This window comes from Bos indicus, chromosome 5 (assembly GCF_029378745.1).
Source record: "Bos indicus isolate NIAB-ARS_2022 breed Sahiwal x Tharparkar chromosome 5, NIAB-ARS_B.indTharparkar_mat_pri_1.0, whole genome shotgun sequence".
Classification (NCBI taxonomy): Eukaryota; Metazoa; Chordata; class Mammalia; order Artiodactyla; family Bovidae; genus Bos; species Bos indicus.
In genome coordinates, this window is record NC_091764.1 from 88,697,080 (window position 1) to 88,724,438 (window position 27,359).

The window sequence follows — 27,359 nt, forward strand, 5'->3', positions numbered from 1 at the left end:
ACTGAATCACCTCAAACCTGTCATTCTGAAGGAACTAATAAAAAGAGGGAAGAAAAAACTCCAAGGAATTTCCTGAAGAGGTCTGCAAACATGCTTCAGCAACCTGATTGTAAGAATACAGGGGCTAAGAAAAGAAAAATTGATAATGCATGAGATGACTGTTTCTAAATTTTCCAAGAAAATAACTTATGCATGGATACACTGTTAGTTTTGTAGTTAATCAGAAGTTTAATTTTAAGACAATTTCATTAATATTTTATACATATGGAGCTACATTTTCAGAATTTATCTCTGAAGTATTGAAAACTTGAGAATTTTGAGACATTCTGAGGTCTTGAGATCATGAATTGCATAAATTTACAGTATGAAACAGGAAAAATAAATTAACTTTATTGTAAAACCCTTTAAATGTAAAATACGTAGGAGATTAAGTTCGTGTAACTTTGTTAAGTTCTTTATGCCTTGTCACAGCTAGCTGTATTTTTCTTTTCACACAACTGGCTTAAGCTTCTTGAAACCACACCCTGCCTTTCAGGGTCAAAGAATGGCTCTGGTATGTTAACCAGACACCACACTGTTGGTTAAGTAGGTAACAAGCTAATTTGTTTCAAAGCTAAATCACAAATGAATGTCTCTGAGTTGAAAACACAGAAATGAATACTGCAGACTTATCTTTACATAATTAGTGGTCAATTTTGTGTTAGAAAAAAAACCCCTATAAATAAATTATTTTAACTTCAGCTGGTCATCATAAATCTGTGTAATCCTCTGACTTTTTAAATCTTATTTGGAACTTGATATAGCTCTTGAAATGCCCTTTTTAGTCAAAATAATCTTCTATATCAATATTTGGATCCAGCAGATCTTCTCCATATGCTGAAAGGTTCATCTGGTTTAAAATTAAATTTTCAAATGTTTCTTCTAAGTCAGTTTCACCAATTAAGACAGCGCCCATCATTCGCCCATTCTGCAGGACGGCTTTGATGTACTCCTGCCCTTTGGTACACCTCAGCAGGAGTTCATGGTTTGAACCCAAGCCCTGTGCATTGTATTTCCCCAGTAATACAACCTATATAGAGAAATAGAAAAATGTTATTTTAGTGAGTACTTAAGAAGAAACAAAATACACAGTTATTTTGTGTTTTCCTAGAATGGGAAATCACAAAATTTTACTGTTAAAAGTGCCATGAAACATAATATATGTTTCATAATATATATGAAACGAATTGCCAGTCCAAGTTCGATGCATGATACTGGTTGCTTGGGGCTGGTGCACTGGGACGACCCAGAGGGATGGTACAGGGAGGGAGGAGGGAGAGGGGTTCAGGATGGCGAACATGTGTATACCTGTGGCGGATTCATGTTGATGTATGGCAAAACCAATACAATATTGTAAAGTAATTAACCTCCAATTAAAATAAATATTAAAAAAAAAGTGTCATTTACAAGGAACCAAAGAAAACATTTGTACAGTATGCATTTACTCTACAGATGACACTACCATACAATGTGTGCTGCTGCTGCTGCTAAGTCGCTTCAGTCGTGTCCGACTCTGGGTGACCCCAGAGACAGCAGCCCACCAGGCTTCCCCGACCCTGGGATTCTCCAGGCAAGAACACTGGAGTGGGTTGCCATTGCCTTCTCCAGTGCATGAAAGTAAAAAGTGAAAGTGAAGTCGCTCAGTCGTGTCCGACTCTAGCGACCCCATGGACTGCAGCCTACCAAGCTTCTCTGCCCATGGGATTTTCCAGGCAAAAGTACTGGAGTGGGGTGCCACTGCCTTCTGCGACCATACAATGTATATGAACATTAAAAATACCTAGTGAATATACGAACATGTAGGACATGGACTACATCAGCCTGGAGTCATGATTTAAAGGGTGAATAAGAAACTGAGAGCTTTCATGGGCAAATTGTTGAATCTCTCTGAAATTTATGTATATATTTGTATGTGTATGTTTCTCCTTGTCAGTAAATGAGGAGGAAAAAACCTGCCCCAGAGTGATGTAAAGAGGGTTAAATAATATGTAGGGGGTAGTACCTGCTCATTCTTGAATATGAATAGCTGTTAGTTCCCTTCACAAAGGAGGACTGAATTTCAAATAAAACTCAGAAATGTACCATCAGGGAACAAATCTGGAAGAGATTGTTTTCCCCCCTGAACTACACGAGTTCAGTGAGAAGGTAGGTCTGACTATCAGATGACTAGAGACCATGGTTAGGTGCTTCAGTCGTGTCCGACTCTTTGCAACCCCAAGGACTGTAGCCCACCAGGCTCCTGTCTCCCTGGGTTCTCCAGGCAAGAATACTGGAGTGGGTTGCCATTCCCTTCTCCAGGGGATCTTCCCAACCCAGGGATCGAACACAGGTCTCCTGCACTGTAGGCAGATTCTTTACCTTCTGAGCCACCAGGGAAGCCTCCAGCAATAATACCAGTTATGGGTTTGTAAGAAATGAGGAAATCTGTCATTTTTTGTACAGTGATTAAAACCAGATTAAGCTCTTATTCACATGAGAAAATTAGATGACTGTAATTAGTTATAAGACTAACAAGCAGGAAAGGTACTGTTAATATTTGTCTATCTATCTTACCTTATAGTTAAAAAATTTTGTTACATGAGCGAAAAGTTCAAAGCTGAAATCCATGTCAATGGACTCTCCTACACTAGCTGCGGCCATGCACTTTGCTGCATACCATCCCATCTGTCTAGCCTGGGTCCACAGCCTCATCTGAAATAAAGAAGGTCATGCAATTTAATTTTTCATTATCATTATTTGAAAAGTGTTACCACCTTAACCTAGTACAATTCCTTACAGTGCATGACAGTCCCCGAGAATAGTTACACCTAGCTTGTTAGGTTAACTGCCTGGATCACTGTCACACTAACTAACTGCTTCTGGTATTTGATAATTCTTACCCCTCATGTGTGGCAACTAATGTCTTTTTTGTGTGCAAAAAATAATAACCGTAAGCATGGATATAAGCTTTAAGAATTTCTGAAAGAAGTGATAGTTTTTTTTTTTTTTAATTCAGTCTCCTCTCTAAACAAGGTTAGGTCTGGTGAAGTAAGAAAGCAGCTTACAGAGCACAGTAACAACTAGAGAATGGCCAACAGAACTGGCCTGTGACACTATACTGCTGTACTGTTACTAATGCATTTTAGCCTCCAAGTTCCTTCAGTTTGTGTCTTGGACTATGTGAAACAATTACTGCTTATGCAAATTAAGAGATGAGTTTATTAGAGTCACTCAAAGTAAGAAACACCAGTTTATTTTAGGACATTTCTTTCCTATACTAGAGTATGAGGCACATGAAGGATGTAATTTACATATTCCCTGACTTCAACCCTTTTGCTGTGCTGTGCTTAGTCACTTAGTCATGTCCGACTCTTTTTGATGCCATGGACTGCAGCCCGCCAGGCTCTTCTGTCCATGGGGATTCTCCAGGCAAGAATACTGGAGTGGGTAGCCTATCCCTTCTCCAGGGTATCTTCCAGACCCAGGAATTGAACTGGGGTCTCCTGCATGGCAGGCAGATTCCTGACCAGCTGAGCTACCAGGGAAGCCCAGCTTTAACCCTTAGTGGGCTGAAACGTTAACAACAAAAATAGCAACTCCAATTCGTAATTGAGTTTGCGACAGATATGCCATAAAAACGACATAGGATGTCATTGTAGAGAAAACTGAAAGCAAGCTAGTTTGAAGCATTTTAGAAATATGGCTGACATCATCCTCTTGCTGATGCTATCGCTGATATATATAAAAATAATAAAGCTGATTCTTAAAATACATCTAGTTCTTCTACTACTTCACACCCCAGTTAATCTGAATGAATAATAGCCCAACCAGTGGAACTGGTCTTTCACCAAGGTAAGTGGTTTTTGTTTTTTATTGGTGTATTACCAAGGTAAGTGTGTTGACTGGTTCTTTTATCTGTAACATCTACCTTTGACACTCCTCCTCCTAAAACACCAGCTCTGGCCACTGTCTAGAGTATCTTCCTCTAGGATTTCTGCCCCACCATCATGAGGCAGGCAACACTGTGACAGCAGGGAGAAATCTAGATCCAGGTGGAAGGGGTTGTTAGGCTGAGGAAGGCTGTTCACCACGGGAACATCCTTTGAGTAATTCCCACAGGGAACAGATCAGCAGAAACAATGTATGGTTTATAATCTCAGTGTGCTATTTTTTTAATCTAAAGCTGTGCTGTCCTAAATCATAGCCACTAGTTACATAACTATTTAATTACAAGTAAAATTAGAATTCACTTCCTCAGTCACAGCCACAATTCAAGTGCTTAGTAGACAGGTGGCTAGTGGCTACCTGACTGGACACTGCAAAAGTACAAGAATGTATCTGTCATCACAGAAAGTTCTACTGGACACTGCTGGTAAGCATCTGAGCATGAAAAAGTAACAGTCATAAAAATTAAGACATCCCAGTCTATTCCATCACTATGTAATACCTTAACAAAAGGGAAAAATTCTAGAGTTTTGTTGTTTTTGTGACCAAAAAAACCTCTGATAGCTTCCCACTTGAAGTAGAAAAGCTGGAAAACCAGAAAGCTGCATTTACTCGTGACAGCTCCTTTATTTTCAGATGGACTCTCTGATAAACACCTGTGATCAGGTATGCCGGCTTACCTGCTGCCAGACAGGGCTGGGATGCCAGGCGGCTGTGCAAATATCACCTGCAGCGTAGATGTCAGGGAGGGACGTGTGCATGTGGTCATCCACCTTCAGGCCACCGTCTTCTCCTACATCAAACTAAACAATGTTCCTCATAAGCACGTGGGGTAAGGAAAAGGAAACATGACTTTTTCGTTCTGAAGTAAAAGAACAAGTCAAATTTCTACATGTTGATATGCTGACTTTTAGTGAGGAAAGTGAAACAGCTGCCAAGTTTAGACAACTATTGAATTTCCAGTCAGTCAAATTCCTACTAAAGATGAACCCATAGCATTCTTAGAACTTCAAATTCTTAGAACATCAAAAACTGCCAATCAACATATGACCACCCCACTCAGAGTTACAAAAATATTCCTCAGTTACTACAAGCTTCAAATGCTAAAAAGCAAAAAATACATGCTGGTTTCTCTAAAAGAATCACTTCTTAAGAATCCATAGGAAGTATCAGTCTCTGAGGCCCACTTCCTATGGGGGCCTGCCATATGCAGGAGATGGAGAAGCGGGTTTGATCCTGGATCGGGAAGATCCCCTGGAGGAGGGCATGGCAACCCACTTCAGTAATCTTGCCTGGAGAATCACAGGGACAGAGAAGCCTGGCAGCCTACAGTCCATGTGGTCGCAAAGAGCTGGACAGGACTAAAGTGACTTAGCATACACTTCAGTCTCTTACCAACATTTAGATAAATAAAGCGTGCATTATGTCACCTTAAATAATGCTGGGATGTTAACTGCTTAAGGATTTGACAGTAAAAAAAATACTGAACATGAAGACATGAATATAAATTAAATTGTTTTCAGCCATCTTAAATTACAGTTCTGTGTCACGCTTCAAATGAACAATGTTCATGCTTGAGAATTAGAGATCTTCACAAATAATTAATACTTTAGCAATGTTCACAGTGAGACAAAAATTTTCACCTTACATTGTTGCCACAGAGAAAAGGTTCTGTATTTGGTGTAACTCCTGTAGCACTGACAATGAAATCGCAGCCATATATCTTTTCATTGGTCAATTCCACATACACAGGCCATATTTCTTAAAAAAAAAAAAAAAATTGTTCTCAAGTGTAATCACCACCAACAGCCTGTAACATTATGTGAATATGACGAGTAAAACAAAGAAAAACGAGGCAAGAAGTGACTTTAAAACAGTAACTCAAGAATATTTACAAGGTACATTTGCTAAAACAATTTTAATACGACCAATTCCATCTTCTTATTTTGGGTATAATCACGAAACCATGGCAGGCATTCTAAACATTTTTCCTTCAAATTTAGACACAAATTCTAACAAAGTAAATTGATAATCACTTTATAAATTATTTCTTTAAAAATCTTTATTAATAAACTATACTCCATCAGGAGTTTAGTCCAAGTAGTTTACTCATTTTTCAAAGTCTTCCCTTATTATTGACATTCAGACAATCCTTTTTCCTATGAAAAAATTCAAAGAATTCAGAGCAATGGGGTATCTCATATAGGAGGTTTAGTTGAATATATTTCATAGAGTAGTTCTCATGGGAATGTAGAATAGGAATTTCAGGAGATCTGTACCTTAGTTTCAACTTATAGATTTCAATCTGTCTGATTTTGAGGATGTCACTTCAACTCTTAAGAGCATCAGCTTTTTAGTTTTTATTTTTTGTCTTGATCTACAATATACTCTAATTCACTCATAGGGGTATGATGGTCAATGAGCCCTGCATAAAATGTTAAGCTCTATAGAATTTATTAGAAATTGCAAAGAGTTAAGTACTGAAAATGAAATGATTTACATTATTATGGTTTTATCTTTTCACATTTAAATTTTTTATGGAAGTATGGAGTTTTTAAATATAACAATAAAGCAAAATTGTCTTCTTTTTAAAAAAGTGATTATTTTTTCTTATTTCATCACTTACCTTTATCAGTAGTAACTGACTGATCATGATGGTCTCTTGGAAAAGTCAAGGACTTTTTCTCAGAAATTCTAAATTCTTCCTGAAGGTAAATTTTCTTTACTTCACACATGGTTTCAATGTGAATTTTATGAGAAAACTAAAATAAAGAAGTACTGGTCACCATAATATTTCCAGAAAGAAGGATGGGTTACTGATGATGAAGAAAAAATTTATAATACCCTTACAGAAACTTAAAAAAATTCTTATAAGTGAAAACACATTTAATGCTCCCAAATATGCCTCTTAGTTTTGTGTATGGAAAAAGTGAGCAGAAACTCATTTAGTATTTAGAGATCAAGAGTTGAATTGGCAGGTGGCACAAAGGGGATACTTTCTAATAGAAGCCTCATCAATAACTACATGTATATATATATATTTTAATTTATTTTCGGCTGTGCTGGGTCTTTGTCACTGCACAGGCTTTTCTCTAGTTGCAGTGAGAGGGGGCTGCTCTAGTTTCAGGGCACAGGCTTCTCATTACAGAGGCTTCTCGTGCTGTGGAGCACGGGCTGAAGGGCACATGGGCTTGGTAGTTGAGGCTCCTAGGCTTTAGAGCACAGGCTTAGTGGCTTCACGGCATGTGGGATCTTTCTGGATAAGGGATTGAACCAGTGTCTCCTGCACTGGCAGGCAGATTCTTTACTGCTGAGCCACAGGGAAGCCCTGTATATATTTTAAAATTATAACTGTTATGGACTAAAAAGTAAGTTGACATATCCCGATTGTTATATTCCAGAACCTTAGTAAAGTGCCCCTTAGGTAGGAGATACTCAACAAATGTTCACTGAACTAAACTGAAGCTGCAAGTTAAAAATACCACTAATTGTAGGACCTGAAGGTGCAGGAATAAATGATTTTGTGTGATTTCCATCACAAAATTTGATATACTGTGAAGCCAGGCCCACTCCAACCTAATGAAGGCTGAAAAGAAATCATACACAGTAATAAAGACTGTATGTGTATTTCTTACAATATTTAAATATCATACATAGCCTTTTAACCACAAATAACTAAAACATCTAGTAAATAAGTAAGAGCAATTCATCTGCTTATGCCATTAGGATATTAAATGTGTAATTTATTTAGAATCTAATAATCTTTAGAATAGACTGCATCCAAAGAGACCTTTGGAAAAGATGAATTTAAAATAGGATGGGTGTGTTTACTAAAGCCTGTGTGTATGGAGATCTATCTCTAAAGTTCAAATGTGCCAACTGGCCTCGGAGTCCATTCCTAACACCATGGGTTTTAAGGAAAATGACTTGGCCACTTCTTTGACTACAGGCTTAATAACCAGCCTTTAACAAACAGTTCAAGAATTTAAAATTGAATTTAGGTATGTTTAAACAGTACCTGAAAACATACCTCTTTTGTTCCTTTAAGATCCAGCCCTTCATGCCAGTCAGGCCCCAGGGCACTGCCTACGTTACCAGCACTAGCTCTGGCTTGTGTTTCCTTTTTCCGTCCTGAAGAGACAAACTCAGTTCAAAATCCAAAGGATACAAAAACTGTCAGGCAGGGAATTATGTTTGTGTTCAGAAGTTTTTAGGTAATGTAATAATTCTCATATACACATTCATACAGCAAGACTAAACTTATCTATATTATTTTATTCATTAGTTTTTTGTGATATACAGCTACAAAATGGATAATTTTTCAATTGAGTGTTGTGTATAAACACATACAGAGTGCTTCATGGATGTTATAATCACTGGTTAATATAAAGAGTAAGAAAATCAGACATTAAATTTTGAAAAATTCATCAATTTTTAGTGTGACCCAAACTTACAAAATTCTTGTTCAATTTTATAAGCCAAACATTTAAGAAAAAAAAAGCTCTCTTAAACTAAAAAACTATTTGTTTTTAAACTCACTGCATCTTATAAACTTAGGTGTTGTTGAACTGTAGCATCTGCCTGCACAGATGTAGATGGGCTGGTTTATTTAATTCACTTTAAGTTTGCAGTTTTAGTTATACATATTTTTCATAAAAAATATATCCTACATACATATATGTGTGTGTCTATAATCTTACAAGTTACATAAAGAAATAGAAATAAGTATTATCTATAGTCCTATCAAAATATTTTGCTAAATTTTCTTATAGCCTTTTTCTATTTGGCTAAAAAGTAAAGTCTCATTTGTGAATGAATGAGCTAGATACCATACTTACCTTCAGTTGTATATCTGGTTCTTTTTTGTGCAATTTTAGCCTCTGGTTTTTCATCAATGAGCTTTGAAGTCAAGAATTCAGCTGCTCCTGCATCGAAGAAAGTATTCCCAATTGCTTTATCTTTAATGACCCAAATTACTTCACAGCCTTCAATTTCATACCTAAAAGGAATATGAAAGTTACTTAGAGCAATTTCAAAGTGTAAGAAGAAATCTTTGTATGATAAATAACAATTACCTCTTAGGGCAAGAGTAAAGAAAATATTTTAAGGCAAACTGAGAATGACTATTAAGCAGAATATAATACCGTTTCAGGGTAATAAGAGTTAAAGTAGAATAATAGGGGAAATTTAAAGTTTATTTAGAGAACATATACATGACAAATATATACACTGAATCCCTGGAGGCTGCTGCTGCTGCTGCTAAGTCGCTTCAGTTGTGTCCGACTCTGTGCGACCCCATAGACGGAAGCCCACCAGGCTCCCCCGCCCCTGGGATTCTCCAGGCAAGAACACTGGAGTGGGTTGCCATTTCCTTCTGAATCCCTGGAGGAGAAAATGGCAATTCAGTATTCTTGCCTACAGAATCCCATAGACAGAGGAGCCTGGCGGGCTATAATCCATGCGGTCACAAAGAGTTGGACACAACTTAGTGACAAAGCATGCACACATATGCACTGAACAGCATATACAATTTTTAATGAATATCACCTGCTGCTGCTGCTAAGTTGCTTCAGTCCTGTCCGACTCTGTGCGACCCCATAGACAGCAGCCCACCAGGGTCCCCTGTCCCTGGGATTTTCCAGGCAAGAGTACTGGAGTGGGGTGCCATTGCCTTCTCCGTGTTCAATTTCTAAACACAGTTATATGAATGTCCCCCAGGGTTCCCAGGAGTGAGCAATGCCTGGTTTATCTAGTTACAGTGTAATCAGTAATGGAAGGATGGATGACAAATAGTTACAATATTCAGACAGTTGTTCTTTGTGAACAAATATTTTATTAATATGTATTCAAAGCACATTATGAAGGACAGAGAAAAAAGAAAGAATGAGAGTTACAATGAAAATCTTAACTTTGTTGTACAGGAAATGATTACCCTGCAATGAATTCCTTTCATCTAAGAAATTTCCAAGACATCTAGCCAAAGAAAGACCCAGGTCACAGAAAAATGAAGGATCTTAGAGGAAAAAAGGAATCCCAGGGTATATAGAAAACACCTTCCATTAATGTTCATGAGGTAGCAAGAGCTTCTGGGCTTCAGCAGTTTTCTATCTAGGTCTGGACACTGCGAATGTGGTTTTCTTAATAGTCTCTCCACAAAGTCCCTGGAGTTCACTATAATTTATCTGCTCTTAATACATGTTTTGGTACAAATGAATGGGGACAATCCTGAACAAACAGGATATATGGTCATTCTAACTATACTAGGATTTTATTTGAAACTGCAATGGTAATCAGTGTGTTAATTTCACTGGTTTTTAACATCCATTTATGGTAAAAAGTGTTAGCACTTTTATTTCTCAGAGTGACATAATATAGTTAGGTTATATGATTTTTCAAGGCTAACAAACATATAAGCTGATGACAGAAGAAAGAATGTTTAATACATCTGATCCAGGTGTATCTGATGTTTATGCTTTTTGTTGTATGGTAAAGGAGCCCTTTGCCTTCTCCAGTGGGCCTTTATTTCTCCTCCTCTCTTATGCCAGCAGAGTACTTAATAGTTACTAAATTTCAGATTATCTGGAGACCATTCTATATCTCATACTGCTCAGATCATATAATATTGCTGGTAAACAGAAAGCAGAATACACTTTTATATTCCAATTTTATACACAATTTTTTTTTTTTTTTGGTATTTTAAAGTAATGTAGCAACATAACACATAGCAGTATAGCTTAAAATAAAATACTGATGCTTGACCAGTGGGCCACAAGTAACCACCAGAAATAACTCCTGGATGTGCTATACCTCACAGGATGCCCTCTAATCCTCTTATCCTATGAACTATGTCCTCAGAAAGATGCATAAGCAAGAAGGTTATCATCACACTTTGGGGAAATTCTGCTTTCATTTTTAAAACCACTTTAAAAAAAAAAACAGAGAACAATGAAGTATTACATTTTGTGAAATTATGAAAAACTATGTCTGCTTGAAAAAGAAAGGAATAACCTATATTTGGAAACAGAGATAATAGCTGAAATGAAGGCATACTGAAGAAATCAGTATTAGCAACAGAGTCTGGACATGTCATTTTTCAATAAGACAAAAAAGCCTAATCATTCAGTTAATCTAAACCGAGAGAATAGCACTACATGGGCACTTTCTTAAACAATCAGAGTTTACTGAATATAGAATTATGAATTTTATCCAAGTATATGGTCTTCAAACTCCAACCTAAATAAAGAATAGGATTAAATATTGTGAGACTTGGAAACTTTTTGAATGTGAGCAAACTTTTCAATGTTTATAATAGTATTAAGTTCCACTTTTGGTGATAACTGATAAGAGAAAAATCTGTCATGTGTATGTAAGGATTTGAAGCCCCTCTTACAATAAATCTATGCCTTCTTCTTCCGGCCCATTTGGTCTTGACTCTAGTTTTTTCTTTGCATTTTTCCATACAATGCCACAAACTTCATAATTACATTAATGACTGCCAATGCTCATACTCAGGCAATCCAAGAACTCTTACAGGCTTCCATTGAGATTCACCATCCTCTAAAAAGAGGCAAAAAACCTAGTCTCAGGGCTGGAACAAATGAAAGAGAGCAAAGACAGGGTTTTGGCAGATTCCTTATTTGGATATAAATTTGTCCTCTTTGTAGCCAGACCCAACTTTCTGGCCTGAAAAATATTTAGACTAGTCCATGTCTGCCATCTGCGGAAAGATAAAATCACAAGGAAAGTGCATCAGTGCTCTGGAGACTACAGCAGGATACTGCTTAATGGTTTGCAAACTGTAAACACCATATTAAGATGACAGTTTTTCATATTAAGGTGTTCACATTCCCCAAACTTCCAGAAACCAAGAGTTACTCCCGTTACGTGGGAGTATCACGTATCTTGAAACAGAAACTCACAAACTTTGGGTTTCACGGCCAGACGGGTAATGTAAATGAGAGAAGCAGGATGGGGTATAAGCAACAAATAGCTATGGGGACCATGGGCAGGACTCTCTAAAGGTGTACGTATTTAAACTGTTTTTCAATATAGTACATGCTTACAAGAACACATGCATGAGTCAAATCTAACCAGTCGCCAGTAAGACCAAAAGCTTTCCTGAAACTCTTTATGTTTCATAAATTAACCTTCTCAACTATGAATTATTTCATAAAAGCTAAAAAAAAAATGGATTTTCTCCTTGAAAATGTATGAAAAACAAGTATCCTTATCTTTGATTTTTTCAGGACAAGATATTTTCTCGTCTACCAATAACAACACGAATCACAGAGCAATCCTTACATAATATTAAAAAACATGTACTTACACTAATTCGAGTGCGATACCACCATTCCCTATGATCATTATTCTCTTAGCTTTAGTAAGCTGTTTCTGAAATTCCTGTATCAAAAAGAAAATGACAAGTGTTTTGTAGCATGGGCAATGCCTGAAGCAAGAGGCTTTACCGATAATCTCTTTCCCTCTCTGCCAGGATGTACCCTCCTGATTAATATAATAAATGTTGTCTCCGTGTTTCACCCCAGATTGCCTTTATAGCAACGCTTCTTCTAGCTTTCTTTGCCTTGTATGTCATTACACTCAAATGCAGCTCGAGGCTCTGCCTTTAGCTTACTACATTCCCAACTACTGGACCAAGTCAATTTACCAACATGACACTGAGCTACATCCTGGATACAGGATTCTTCCTGTCCTTCTAGTCCCTCAGTCGACACTTTCCCTGCAGTCACTCAGAACTTACAGAAATGAGGAGCACAGTGGCACAGTGGTTCAGAGCACAGACTGTAGAGTCCCTATCTCCAGCTGTTACTAACTAGGTGGCCTTGGGCAAGCTGCTTAACCTCTCTGCACTTCAGGTCCTCCCAACTATAAATGAAAGTAAGAAGTGACTATATCTCAAAGTTTTTTAAGCATTAAGTAAGATGATGGAGGGTAGAAGGCAATGGCACCCCACTCCAGTACTCTTGCCTGGAAAATCCCATGGATGGAGCCTGGTAGGCTGTAGTCCATGGGGTCGCTAAGAGTCGGACACGGCTGAGCGACTTCACTTTCACTTTTCACTTTCATGCATTGGAGAAGGAAATGGCAACCCACTCCAGTGTTCTTGCCTGGAGAATCCCAGGGACGGGGGAACCTGGTGGGCTGCCGTCTATGGGGTCATACAGAGTCGGACACGACTGAAGCGACTTAGTAGCAGTAGCAGCAGCAAGATGATGGAGATAAAGTTGTTAGGAGTAGCAGGCACATAATAATATCTAGTATTTGTTTTTGAAATGTTATCACCACTGTAAAACAGCTAATTGATGCCTCCGCTTCCCATTTCCCACCAAAAAAGATCACAATGAGCTTGGAGAAAAAGTGCCCAGAAATCATTCTCATGGTACTTTCCGAAGTAGAGAAAAGTCCCATTGCTTCAGGATGACAGCTGAACAGCTGAAGCAGTTAGCTTAGTCCCCCCATCTCAGTTTCCTCTCTGTAGAGTGGGAGTAATGACTGCCACAGGATTTTCATGAGGACTGATGAGTTCATGTACACAAAGGACTGCCATAACATAGTTATGAACTCAATCCTTCATAATATGAACCTCAAATGTTCACAAGAACAAAATCAAGTTCTTCTAGTATTCTCTAAAATTCCTATTTAAGAATAAGATTAAAAAAATTGCTATCAATTTTACAGACGATGAAATCTTATTCAGTTCAGTCACTCAGTCGTGTCTGACTCTGTGACCCCATGGACTGAAGCATGTCAGGCCTCCCTGTCCATCACCAATTCCTGGAGTTTACCCAAACTCATGTCCATAGAGTTGGTGATGCCATCCAACCATCTCATCCTTTGTCGTCCCCTTCTTCTCCTGCCTTCAATCTTTCCCAGCATCAGGGTCTTTTCCAATGAGCCGGTTCTTTACATCAGGTGGCCAAAGTATTGGAGGTTCAGCTTCAGCATCAGTCCTTCCAATGAGTATTCAGGACTGATTTCCTTTAAGGTTGACTGGCTGGATCTCCTTGCAATGCAAGGGACTCTCAAGAGTCTTCCCCAACACCATAGTTCAAAAGCATCAATTCTTTGGCACTCAGCTTTCTTTATAGTCCAACTCTCACATCCATACATGACCACTGGAAAAACCATAGCTTTGACTAGATGGACCTTTGCTGGTAAAGTAATGTCTCTGCTTTTTAATATGCTGTGAAATCTTATTATGTAAATATAAAATTACTACCTCATAGGACAGAACAACACTGAGCTTGAGGTAAGACAGGAGTATTGTGACTGGAATCAAGATGTTCTTGGCAATAAGGATCAATGAATTCTGAAATAAATTACCAAAAGAAGTTGCAAAAGGTTCTGAAGATAGAATTTCACCTTTTTGGGATAGTTTATCATTGTTCCTGAGCAGAACAAACCATGCATCTTTTTCAGTTCTAGGATTCTGTATCACAAAGATCTTCTGAATATTAATTTATTTGCTAAGAAGTAAGTTTTGGACATGCTTTGCCTTTTGAGAAAAAGATCATTACATCATTTAGGATACAAATCACATATTCCCAATCAGAGTAGAATAATGTGTGGTTTGTCTCCTGAGAAATCCGTATGCAGGTTAAGCAGCAACAGTTAGAACTGTACATGGAACAACAGACCAGTTCCAAATCGGGAAAGGAATATGTCAAGGCTGTATATTGTCACCGCGCTTATTTACCTTATATGCAGAGTACACCATGCAAAATGCCAGGCTGGATGAAGCACAAGCTGGAATCAAGACTGCTGGGAGAAATATCAATAACCTCAGATATGCAGATGACACCAGAGAGCGTGTCATCTTATGGCAGAAAGCAAAGAAGAACCAAAGAGCTTCTTGATGAAAGTGAAAGAGGAGAGTGAAAAAGTTGGCTGAAAGCTCAATATTCAGAAAACTAAGATCAGGGCATCTGGTCCCATCTCTTCATGGCAAATAGATGGGGAAACAATGGACACAGTGAGAGACTATTTTTTGGGCTCCAAAATCAATGCAGATGGTGATTGCAGCCATGAAATTAAAAGATGCTTGCTCCTTGGAAGAAAAGCTATGACCAACTTAGACAGCATATTAAAAAGCAGAGACATTACTTTGCCAATAAAGGTCCGTCTAGTCAAAGCTATGGTTTTTCTAGTAGTCATGTATGGATGTGAGAGTTGGACTATAAAGAAAGCTGAGTGCCAAAGAATTGATGCTTTTTAACTGTGGTGTTGGAGAAGACTCTTGAGAGTCTTTTGGACTGCAAAGAGATCCAACCAGTCAATCCTAAAGGAAATCAATCCTGAATAGTCACTGGAAGAACTGATGCTGAAACTCCAATACTTTGGCCACCTGATGCGAAGAACTGACAACATGGAAAAGACCCTGATGCTGGGAAAGATTGAAGGCAAGAGGAGAAGGGGGCGACAGAGGATGAGATAGTTGGATGGCATCACTGACTCAATGGACATGAGTTTGAGTAAGCTCTGGGAGTTGATGATGGACAGGGAAGCCTGACATGCTGCAATCCATGGGGTTGCAAAGAGTCAGATATGACTGAGGACTGGACTGAACTGAATGTAAGTTGTAACCTTCAGCATAGACATTATACCTGAGATAACACATAAAGAACATGAATAAAAACAAGATAAATTATTAACTGTTAGTTGCTCAGTGTCTGACTCTCTGCAATCCCATGTATTGTAGTCTGCCAGGCTCCTCTATCCATGGAATTCTCCAGGCAAGGATACTGGAGTGGGTAACCATTCTCTTCTCTAGGAGATCTTCCTGACCCAGGGATTGATCTCAGGTCCCAAGTCTTGAAGGTGGGTTCTTTACCATCTGAGCCACAGAGAAGCCCTAAATTATCAACTAAAACTAAACTCAAACTGGCAGTACTAGAACATTATACTACTTTTTGGTTTATGAGTCATGAAGAGTTTCTTCTGCTGCTACAGTTTAGAAATTAACATTGTAAGTATAGCACTTTGATTCAAATGCAGAAAACGTCTAAGAAGTCTTCATGTTTCTTTCGCGTGACCCAAATGTTACCTGCGCACTGTCTGTATCACGGATTCCTAACACATACGGATTTCCTTCACATATCAATTTTGGCTTTGCTCCAGCACACAGACAGAGCTTCTTATAAATATGCTGATTGCCATCTTCAGTTAAAACGCACTGTAAAACCGTACAGGAATGAAGAGAGGAGAAACATTTATACACGAGTACAGTTATGAAACATTCAATACGGCAAAAGCAAAAAATATATTAAGGTTTCCTCTTGGAAGCACTCAATACTTTGCTACAGCAATGACAAAGCTAACTAAGTCCAAGAATGTGTTCTATAACTCAGAGATTCCTAATCCCTTCGGAACCATGAACCATCTAAGAAATCTGATGAAAACTAGTCCTTTTCTCATGGGGGGGAAAAGGTACATTACCAAAATTTTGGATAAAACTTTGAGAATCTCATGTCTGGAAAGGTATGTTGGCCTTAAAGACTAAACATTTAGAAATTTTTAAATTGAGCATTCTGATGAACATTTCCTTGATAAACACTCTAATCTCAAAGGGAATCATTATAAGCATACTCATGGTTATAATCATATCAGACCTTAATATCTGTTATGGGTGCAGAGGAATAGTTAATGGTAGAAGACGTAACAATAGCTTCTGAATCTAAAAATTCAGAAGTGCTGAAAAAGTGTTTATGCTCTTAAGTACAAATTACAATCGCATTACCAGCACACATCATGCTATTTGGAGATTACATTTTTCTGTAAGTGAAAAGCATGTTAACCTTAAATCCTAGCATGTACTGGCTTTAACTATATTAATTTTTAACTAGTGAATTTAGATGAGTCTAAAAATACATATCAGAGATCCATGGTTTTTGTTTCTTAATACTGAATGGGTATCCATGTAAAAGTAGCATTTAGAAAGCAGATAGACATAAGCATGTGCTACTATGAGAGATGTCAGACTTTGCTGGAATGGTTTTAGGAGTTAATCTTTGTACCTTGTGTTTGATTTATAAAATTTAGCAAATAGCAAAGTACATACCCACTGAAATATGTTACATATTTTAACTCTTCAGCTATAGAACAAATACAACATAAAACCAATAAACCAACAGAGAATAATCATACAGAAATGTTATCCAAGTCTTCCTTTAGATAATCTGGTTACAATTTTAATGGAAGTTATAGGCACTGACCAAATTTAAAAAATTATCTGCACCTAGGTACTATAAAAACAAACACGAAACCTCTTTATCGACTACTGTTAAATTTTTGGAGACAAAAAGGTGAACGCATCATTTCTAACTCACTCAAGAATATGAAGGATGGATCACAGAAGGCAGACATGTGTATTATACAGGACACATGTGGCACTCTGACTCATTCAAGTGCCCTAATACGTCAGTTCCCTCACAATTCATTTGTATACTTCTGAGCCTACCTCAGTGTGCAGATTCACTGACATGGGTGTTCTATGGAACAAGTGTTACCATTACAAATATTATGAAATTGCTGTGGTGTTTGGATTCAGATTTGTAAAATTTTTCTCATAAAACTCAGTACTTTTTCTTACTTTTATTTTTTCCTGTCAAGTTATTTGTTTCAAACATGACACATAACACCTTCTCCCTAAGGGAGAACTCAAACCTGAGCTGCTTCAGAGAAACAACCACAAACCCTGCTTCCCATCTTACTGCCTGAAGTTCATGTGAAGATACTCTGTATCGTATGACACTGAGACTCTCTGACATCTGAGACTGAGAAGGTGCTTTCTTGAGACTGCCTTAGCTTGGGCCTTATATCATTTTGGACTGTTATAACCACCTTCTAATTTGGTTACTGGCTACTAGCTACTTGTTCTACCCTGGTTGTCTTTGACACTGCTGTCAGATGTTCCTAGAAGAATATTTTATCAACACTTCTTCCACTTAGAATCTCTTTACTATTTATCCACTGATGATAAAATGAACTTAGTTTATTAGCATGACATAAAAAGTTCTTCACAATCCTATTTACTCACTTCTCTGGCCTAGTTGGCCAATATTCTTTCCTTATCCATACCCCAACCGCTTTGACAGCCTCTCTCTCTCCACATGCCCCTTCTCCTCTCTTTGGGTCTCTCAACACGCAGTCTCCACTTCCAGGAATGTCCTTTCCCACGTGGAGAACTGTTACTTCGCCTACCTTTTTAAAACATAGCTCAGTATTTACTCACTCTGTGAGGTCTTCCTAAACACTTTATACCAGAGCTCTGATAATATTTCAACATTAAACACATGCATGTCTGTACTCCCTATTACATTGAGAGTTGCTAGGAGCAGGTTTCTGCTATTACTGCTCCTGTACCCCACACTTAATGCAGTGCCCAGAATACAGTGAACACTATACAAATGTTAATGCTCGTTTAAAATGTAAAATCTAAAAGGCTAACCTAATGATATATCCCTAAGAAACTCACAAAAAGGGTACATTTTCCTAATAGTAACAGGAATCAATGTCACTAAAATTTACATGCCAGGGACTTGGGTGGTGGTGCAACAGGTGGGGTCAAAGGCAGGCAGGCGAGCCCTCTCGCCAAGATTCAACAACAGCAAATGTCATTAAGAAAAAGTCCTCGTACATGCTCTTTGCTCTTTAGTTGCTTTACTCCAGATTCTATAACCTTAATGTTGGGAAAGCGATTTTCTAACATGGTACTTGGTTGTTCTTCAACATCAAATTCTTCCAATACTTTAGAAACCTATATGAGACAAAAGAGATAAAAATGCATACTTAAATTTTTTAAGAATTTTAAATAATAAAATACTTTCATTTTTTTTAAGACACTATTTATTTCCCATTCATAAAACAGGAAATTCTGCCAGCTGCAATATACACAGTAGAAAGAAGGCTAGACTCCATATCTTTAGACCTAAATGCAAATACTAGTCCTGCCACTCATGGGCAAGTCAGGAAGTCACTGAGCCTTAGTCTCCTGGCCTGTAAAACGAAGGCTAACACTACTTACTTCTGTACAGTTTAATCAAACATCTTCTCTATTTCTTTATCCTTGCAGCTTTCTCTTTCTATTTACTAGCTAACGTTACTGTGAGCTAATCTTTGGACTCTTCTTCCCTGTTCTTCAAAATTGTCAGCCTCCTCCTGGACTCACCTTCTGTCCTATCCCACTAGCACTCCACTATGGATCATTTCATCTTTTTTCCAAATCCTTTACTTTCTTGCTCTCTTATCCTTAACCATTAATTACCCTGAAAACTTCTAACCACAGACCAAATTACATCCATTTTCTAGTTGTAAACCCAGTCTGCTACAGAAGACCCACACATGTTATAGACTAGTATTTGCCCTCAAATGCTGCCTGGAAATCCTGCTGCTTGGCTGTAACAGTTCTCAAACATTTTAGTCTCAAGACCTCTTTATAGGCTTACCAAGTGAGGACCCCAATGAGCTTTTGTGTTTTTGAGTTAGACCTAGCAATATCTGTTGCATTAGAAATTGCAACGGAGAAAAATTTTAAATATTTCTTAATTAAAAGTAACAATAACAGATCCAATAAAAGTGATACACTTCTAATGAAAAATAACTATTTTTTTAAAATTTTATTTTTAATCTTTACATAATTGTATTAGTTTTGCCAAATATCAAAATGAATCCACCACAGGTATACATGTGTTCCCCATCCTGAACCCTCCTCCCTCCCCATACCATCCCTCTGGGTGGTCCCAGTGCACTAGCCCCAAGCATCCAGTATCGTGCATCGAACCTGGACTGGCAACTCGTTTCTTACGTGATATTTTACATGTTTCAATGTCATTCTCCCAAATCTTCCCAACCTCTCCCTCTCCCACAGAGTCCATAAGACTGTTCTATACATCAGTGTCTCCCTTGCTGTCTCGTACACCGGGTTATTGTTACCATCTTTCTAAATTCCATATATATGCGTTAGTATACTGTATTTATGTTTTTCCTTCTGGCTTACTTCACTCTGCACAATAGGCTCCAGTTTCAACCACCTCATTAGAACTGATTCAAACGTATTCTTTTTAATGGCTGAGTAATACTCCATTGTGTGAGGCTAACTCTCTTCATGTACTTCAACCAAAACAATGGTGCAATGGTTTAAATGTAGAAGTGGTTTGAATGCAGAAGCAGATACCCAGCTAAATTCTACTAAACCAGACATGAAAGAGATTTGCAAAAATGTAAAACAGGGCTGCTTTCTCAGTTGGTTTTGTTTTTTTTTGTAAAAAATAGTTACACTTCTACATTTAAACCATTGCACCATTGTTTTGGTTGAAGTACGTGAAGAGAGTTAGCCTCACACAGATATGTAGCCCTTTGAGATAACTGTACATTCTTCTTGATGTTACACTAAAACTCAACAAGTGATGGTTTCTTAAAGATTAGATGCAAAGTAGAATTTGAAACTATGTCAAGAACTTTTCATATTGGGACTGTGAAATCCATTAGTCTATCTTGCACTTTGATAGTTACAAGTCTATCTTGTAATTTCACACATCAGATAATACTGGTTCTCAAAATTACAGAGATCTTCCAAATATTGACACATTTCATATCAATAAATATTTTTAAAAAATCACATTATTATTATCACCAATCTCATGAGAAAAGGCTAAGTACTATAAGGCTCACAGTGAAGAATGAGTTTTCAAAAAAATCTAATTTTTGCTTGAAAGCTCTAATTTTGTCATATTGGCAACAAATACCATTGGTTGGTTTCTTGAAGTGACAGGCTCACTTCATTCATTTTCCAAACATGAATGGCCACAGTGGTGTCAGTTTTCTTTCAGGTAAAAGCGATGTTCCATGAAAATAGTAGCTAGTTCATCTTGCAACTCAGCAAGTATACAACTGCTTTTCCTTGAGACAATGTTGTACTCTTCATACGCAGAAATGCTTTATGCATACATATTATGTCATAGAATATTAAAAATATGCACACTCAAGAGTCAAGATTTAATCAAAGTAACATTTTTTTAAAAATGGCTTTTATTTTTCCCACTAACTGTGTGGCAGTCAAGAATACAATGGCTACCAGGGTTAAGTAGCTACCCCTACTTTTATACCATCAGTGCAAATATAGTGAAAAGCGCAATAACATCTTAGTAACATACTTCAGTCCCTCAGTGATTTTTTCAAACTCTCATCATTCTAATGTTCCCTGAACTTATTCTATCCTCTTAATTCTCGGCAAATCACCTTACACACAGAGACCACAAAGAACTCTGACTACTTTCCCACTATCTAGATGTTTCTTTGCTCATGTCCACTTTCCTTGACCCACTCCCACTATTTCAAAGTCAATCCACTGCTCTGTGCTCCAGATCCCATCACCTCTCACCTCCTCAGGGCTCCTTCCTTGTTATATATTCTTTGCTTTCCTTCATCTTCAGGCTTCCCCACTGGTTTTTTAATCTCAACAGGTGAACATGCTCAAGCAGTTCCCACCTTAAAAGAATAAAATTCAACTTAATGCTAGACCTCATGTCCTCTTGTTGTGCCATTCTAAATCTTTTCTACCTTCATAGCCAACTTTTTCAGTAGAGAAAAGTTCATGCTGTCATTTTAGAATTACCTCCCATTAATTTCTCAAAATTGCATAAATTCTTTGAAAGTCACCAATGATCTATACTAGAAATAACCACTTTCCAACCACCATTCCATAGGATCTGACACAACTGACTACTCCTCTTAATTGAAACTCCACTTGATCTCTTGCAAACACAGTAAAACCTTCTTATTCTTTAAATCTCATTTCAATGCAATTTCCTATGTAAAGCCTTCTTTAACTCCCAAAGGTAGGCTTTGGCGCTCTTTCACAAAGTTCAGTATGTACAGATATAAATATATTGGTATATGACCTCATTTTTTTGCCTCTATCAGGATAATGATCAAATTGTATGATAACTATTTCTTGCATATTTGTTGCCCCAGTAGAAAATAATCATTCTGAGAAACTGACCATGTGGGCTCTACAGTCAAAGTGTCTGGATTCAAACCTGACAATATACTTGGAAACCGACCAAACCCCACTGTGACACATTTATCTCATCTGTAATACAGGGATAACAACCTACTTCACAGGGTTAAGAATTAAATACATTACTACACTTAAACATTTAGAAGTACAGCATAATAAGTACTCCATAAATGTGAATTACTATTAATTCCTCTTCTCCTTTAAAAATTACACAAGTCATGAATATGTGTTCTCTTAACACTAAACAAATAAACAATACATAATACAGAATAACTATCCAAGTCCCTCTTTACCACTCTTTCTTCTAACCACAATGATAACCATTAGAGACTTTTTGATTCATGTATGGTCTATACTTTTAACTTCCATATCCTGGATGCCTAGCACAATGATAAATAATCTAAGTATTCAATAAGTGATAAAAGGAATGCAATTTCTGACTTCTATACACTTAAAAAAAAAAGGACATTTGCTATTTCAATGCACTTTCACATATATTAGTACATCTTAAGCTCACAACCCTGTTGAATAAGCAAGGAAGATATTATCCTAATGATGCAACTCAGGTACAGAGATTTGTCAAGGCCACACAGCCAGTAAATAATCGCTAGGCCTAGAACCCAAGTTTTCTCTTTCTACTGTACAACACTTGTACTTGGAAGACTCAGCTATACATCTCTAAGAATGTACTTGTAGCCTATAACTGAATTTATGCTTTTTTCTTTTAGAAATTAAAAGCCTGTTTAATCTGTTCTCTGGTCCTCCCAATCCCATACATAGTTCTTTTGGCTACACCTAAGTACTAAGATATCTTACCTATCTGTAGGGAGGTTATAAAGTGCAACATATGGTCTTAAATTACCCTTGGTCTTAGGAGATTATGTAAATCTTAGGGATTTATGTATGAAAATGGGGTAGGTTAACTGTATACTGATCTCTTCCCTTCCCTGAGAGACAATATTATTAAGAACTTTTAGAAAACACACTTCAAGATTGGAAAAGTGTGTTTGTGGGAGATGGGTAGATTGTTTTTTCTCCCTAAGATCAAATATTTAACTTTTATTTCAAGATTAAATCTATACAAAATGCCAAAAGGAAAAAAAAATACATATTCCATCATCAGAGTGTTATAAGGGAAAACTTGTACTGAATCAAAGACTATGTGAGTAGTCTTCATTGTAGTATGGAAAGAAAAGATTTATATGTTTTTCATCTTTTATTCATTTATTTTTTGCATAGGCCCTATAATATACAGAACTATAGCATTACATGTATGTAGTTTATAATATTAAGATATGAATGCAAAAGTTTTTAACAGATGAGGTACAAGATCAAAAATGTTTGGCGTCTCCTTTTCCATGATACTATGACCCAAATGCTCTTTAGACTGCTATTATAATGTTATGTGTAAAATAAATTCATGGAACTACAAAGTGTTCTGAGATGCTTACTACACATCAGAAGCATTACTTATCTGCAAGTGTAAACCTGGCTCAGAGGTAGTGTTCTTCTGACCTGTATATACACACACACTTATAATAAAGATATACATGTATATTTGCATTTATATGTAGATGCGCATAACATCCTTCCTCAAAAGAGAAACTTTCTGAAACATACTTCTGAGCAGGGAGGAAAAGATGAGAGACAACCAGAAATTTAATGCATTCCAGGTGCTTTTGGTATTTCATGTGAACAACTCTAAACTTTGAGCTATGATTTGAAAATGAGTACCAAAACTGCATTTGTTAAACAATTAAAATACTACAATTACACTAATTGCTGTGTGAGTTATTGCAGTTTTTGAAAATTAACACTAAGAAAGTTATATGATGGTTCTTACCTGCTTGAAATTTGTAACTGCTTTAATAACAGGAGAAGCTGTTATCAGGAGAATATCTTCTGATGGAAAATTAATTGCCAACTTATTAAAAAAAAGAAAGGAAAATTATGATAAATAAGTATTAGTACATAGAGGGGTGAGACAGACAATGCAATTTAAACTTAGGAAACTAAAAACTGACTGTTCTCCCTTTAAAGGTCTCCATTATCCTGGGTCTTGGCTATATTTATGGGGTAATGGTGAGAAGCGTTCAACTCTGATATTGATTAAAATGAAACACACATTTACACTACACTCAACAATTACCATGAAAAGGATGAGAAGGAACCACCTTCCTAATTAACAGTTAAACCAACTTCTCTTCATTGCAAAATAACTTCATTTGTCTTAAGCTGAATGAAATCACAGCAAACTTCCAATAAAACACTTAAAACTCAAGCAACTTTCCCAAGTGCTTTGGCATGCCTACTCTTCCAAATGCCCAACCAGTATAGACTCTGAGAGTCTTTTCAAATCCAGAGGTTTAATCTGCCAATGTTTCATCATCTTCCTTAGCTACAACCTCTTTCTTGCTCACTTTAAATTTCCTGAAAGGATTTTCTTAACTCCTGCAGCTTTGTAACTCCATCTATCTTGATCTGTCTCTGCTTGTAATTAGGAAAGACTTTGTTTTTTGCTTGTGCTTTTTGGTTTCCTGTTATGCACGTTAACTTTTAAGAAATGTTATTGTAAAAACCTTAAAAAAAAAAACAACCCAACTGAGCATGTTCAGTTCACCTACACATCCATCATTCTTTTTTGTACAACCTTACTTAAATTTTTTTATATCTGACATTATCAATCTCTCCTTTCCTATGTATATTCTGTAATTTATTTCCTCACTTTCTGCTTCCATTATCATACTACTACTATCACCTCTGAGTTGGCCTTCCAGTCTCATATTGACCAGATTCCTCTGCTCCAAACACACTATAATTAATAATCTTTCAAAATTTTTCATTTGATCATATTACTCCATTGGTCACAATCATTTGACTACTTGTAAGTTTTTGTTAAATTCTTAGCATGACTTAAAAGATCCTTTATGATCAGGTCCCTGCCAATATTCCTGGCTTCATCTCTGGTTACCTTCCCCAAGCACCACATACTTTAAGTTTTGCTGCTTCCAGATGGTTCTATGCTTTTTCACTTGAGATTTACACTGCTACCTCCCTCTGAAATATCTGTATTTTCTTGTCTACCTGGTAAACTCTTACTCATTCCTCTATACAGGCATAACAGATACTGCGGGCTCGGTTCCTGCCACTGCAATGAAGTGAAGACTGCAGTAAAGCGAATCACATGAGAATTTTGGTTTCTTAGTGCATATAAAAGTTATGCTTATACTACACATTGTTGTCAATACTAAGTGTGCATAAAAATATGTTCTGAAAGTGTTGTAAAAAATGTAATACCTTAATTAAAAAATACTTTACTGATAAAAATGCTATCAGCTGAGCCTTCAGTGAATGTTAATCTTTTTGCAATCTTTTTTTGCAACAGTAACATCAAAAATCACTGATCAAAGATCACCATAAAAAATAGAGTAATAATTTAGAAGTTTGAAATATTGTGGTAGTTACCAAAATAGGACACAGAGACACGAATGAGCAAATGCTGTTGGAAAAAGGCTTGCTCCACAGGCCTGCTGCTGCTAAGTCCCTTCAGTCGTGTCCGACTCTGTGCGACCCCACAGACGGCAGCCCACCAGGCTCCCCCCTCCCTGGGATTCTCCAGACAAGAACACTGGAGTGGGTTGCCATTTCCTTCTCCAACAGGCCTGCTGAAGATCTTCAATTTGTAAACAAGTTATTTATATGAAGTACAATAAATCAAAGGGCAATAAAATGAGATATGACTGTACTAAGACAAAGGGACATCTCCTGTGAGAAAGGACACTTCTTCCCTAATTCGCTCCTCACCAACTCCACAGGCACCCGTAAGGTAGTGAACACACTGATGAAATGATTTACTTATTTATTTACATTACTCACTAGGCTTTGAGTCTCCAAAAAGGAGGCACCATGCTCTGTTAGTACCAGTCTAATCAGTCCTTAGTACAGTATCTGGATAATAGGTGTTTACTTGATGAATAAATGAAATCTACACACATCCAAAGGCTAGAAGTTAAGGGAAAAAACGTCCTAATTTCTAATGACTTCAACGATTGCTTATATTTACTTTTTACCAATACAATAATCTAGACCCTTCTGGAATACATGTATTCATGTAAAATACATTTACATGTATATATTCCACAGGCATATATGTTGTCCGATTGTGTACTATAAATCAAAAAAGCATCACCTCGCTTCACTTAAGCCCCTGTCGGCTGTTTTACAAGATATTACTGGAGATGACATCTCTTCTATCTTGGGAGTCCAAAGTATACAAAACTTAACGTAAGGACTTCTTTATAATCTAGTTACGATGCACTGAGGACGGGGGCCAATATGAGGAAGCTGGATTCAATCAGGTCATTAAGAAGGAAGGGGGAATTTTCTGGCCAAGTACTTCCTAGTCATAACCCATCCCTCTTCTCCTCGCATCTGCTCTAGCATCACCAGGACCACAGCCAGGTTCAGTTGGCTTTGGGTTTCCCCTAACGACTGCTCGCCATTCCTCGTCCCTGCTCCGGAGGCGAAGCCTGCGAGGTACTAAGGACATCCTCTGAGAGCTAAGACAGAGCCTCTAATACCTAGGAGACGAAAGGGGTGGGTAGGGACAAGGGAAATTGTGAAAGCAACCTGGAAGAAACACTAGGGAAAGGGGGCGGGAGGGAGCCTCGAACGCCAGCGCCTCCAGGGTCTCGGAGAGACGAAATCGCTTGCGCTCCCGCCTTACCTGCTCCGCACAGGTGACACCCGCGATGCCACCGCCGACCACCACGAACTTCCCCGCCGTCGGGGGCGAGCACGGAGCCTCCATGCTCTTAGTGGTTTGAGGACTACAGTGGGAAGCCGGAAATGTTTGCACTCCGGGAGAGGGAGCGGCTCAGGACGCCCACTTCCGGCGCATGCTCCTGAGAATCCGAGCTACGGGTGCCTGGGAACTCACACTTAGTCCCTCCGCGCTCTTAAGAAGCCGAGCTACGGATTCCTCGGACTTCTTGAAAAGTTGAGCTACGGGTGCCCGGGGAGCTCATATTTAGTCTCTTCGCGTATCGGCTGTGGTTTCTTGCCCAAGCCAAGAGGCAGCTCATCGATTCCAGGGCTTTGCCTTCCTGTCACCACAGCTGAATGTAGCATTTATGTGTAGATTTTATAAAGATAAAACAAAAGCCAAAGTAAAGTAGATGGGTTGCCAAGAGAACCCGTGTTCTCGAGGGTCAGAGCGTTCTTCGAATAAATGAACTGCTCTGAAGTTCTCACTGTTCCTTCCTGCCAGAAGTTAAGTATACCCTCATTTTTTAATTGGGCTTTCCTGGTGGCTCAGAGGTTAAAGCGTCTGCCTGCAATGTGGGAGACCTGGGTTTGATCC

General features: G+C 37.8%; 2 protein-coding genes across 6 annotated transcripts in view; one reads left to right on the top strand and one right to left on the bottom strand.

The window, feature by feature from the left end:
• RECQL (RecQ like helicase) overlaps positions 1–740 on the top strand; it is a 32,809-nt gene extending 32,069 nt beyond the window's left edge. For all 4 annotated transcript variants that reach the window (XM_070789977.1, XM_070789978.1, XM_070789981.1 and 1 more), the window contains one exon: positions 1–740. In XM_070789977.1, the coding sequence (XP_070646078.1) occupies positions 1–153 (153 nt within the window). In that variant the 3' untranslated portion in view covers positions 154–740.
• Positions 205–26,938, bottom strand: PYROXD1 (pyridine nucleotide-disulphide oxidoreductase domain 1). Of its 2 annotated transcripts, XM_019961473.2 has the most exons (13): positions 26,724–26,741; positions 23,841–23,921; positions 21,359–21,465; positions 18,617–18,736; positions 16,025–16,153; positions 12,290–12,363; positions 8,802–8,962; positions 7,994–8,094; positions 6,590–6,725; positions 5,612–5,724; positions 4,644–4,766; positions 2,593–2,730; positions 205–1,069 (listed from the first exon to the last, which is right to left on the bottom strand). In XM_019961473.2, exons 4-13 carry the CDS (start codon positions 18,686–18,688, stop codon positions 821–823), a joined length of 1,296 nt encoding a protein of 431 aa, XP_019817032.1. In that variant the 5' UTR covers positions 18,689–18,736; positions 21,359–21,465; positions 23,841–23,921; positions 26,724–26,741; the 3' UTR covers positions 205–820. The 2 variants fall into 2 exon arrangements, with proteins under 2 accessions (XP_019817032.1, XP_019817031.2); XM_019961472.2 differs by lacking the exon at positions 21,359–21,465 and having other exon boundaries at positions 26,724–26,938.
• Positions 26,939–27,359: the final 421 nt, after the last annotated feature.

Bases quoted from the DNA above. Each gene is read 5' to 3' on its own strand.
- PYROXD1 (XM_019961472.2), bottom strand. From the start codon at position 26,807: ATGGAGGCTCCGTGCTCGCCCCCGACGGCGGGGAAGTTCGTGGTGGTC. The intron at 12,364-16,024 runs GTAACATTTGGG...TTTTTGATACAG, and splicing joins GTGATACAGACAGTGCGCAG to GAATTTCAGAAACAGCTTAC. The intron at 4,767-5,611 runs GTAAGGTGAAAA...AACATTGTTTAG, and splicing joins CTTTTCTCTGTGGCAACAAT to TTTGATGTAGGAGAAGACGG.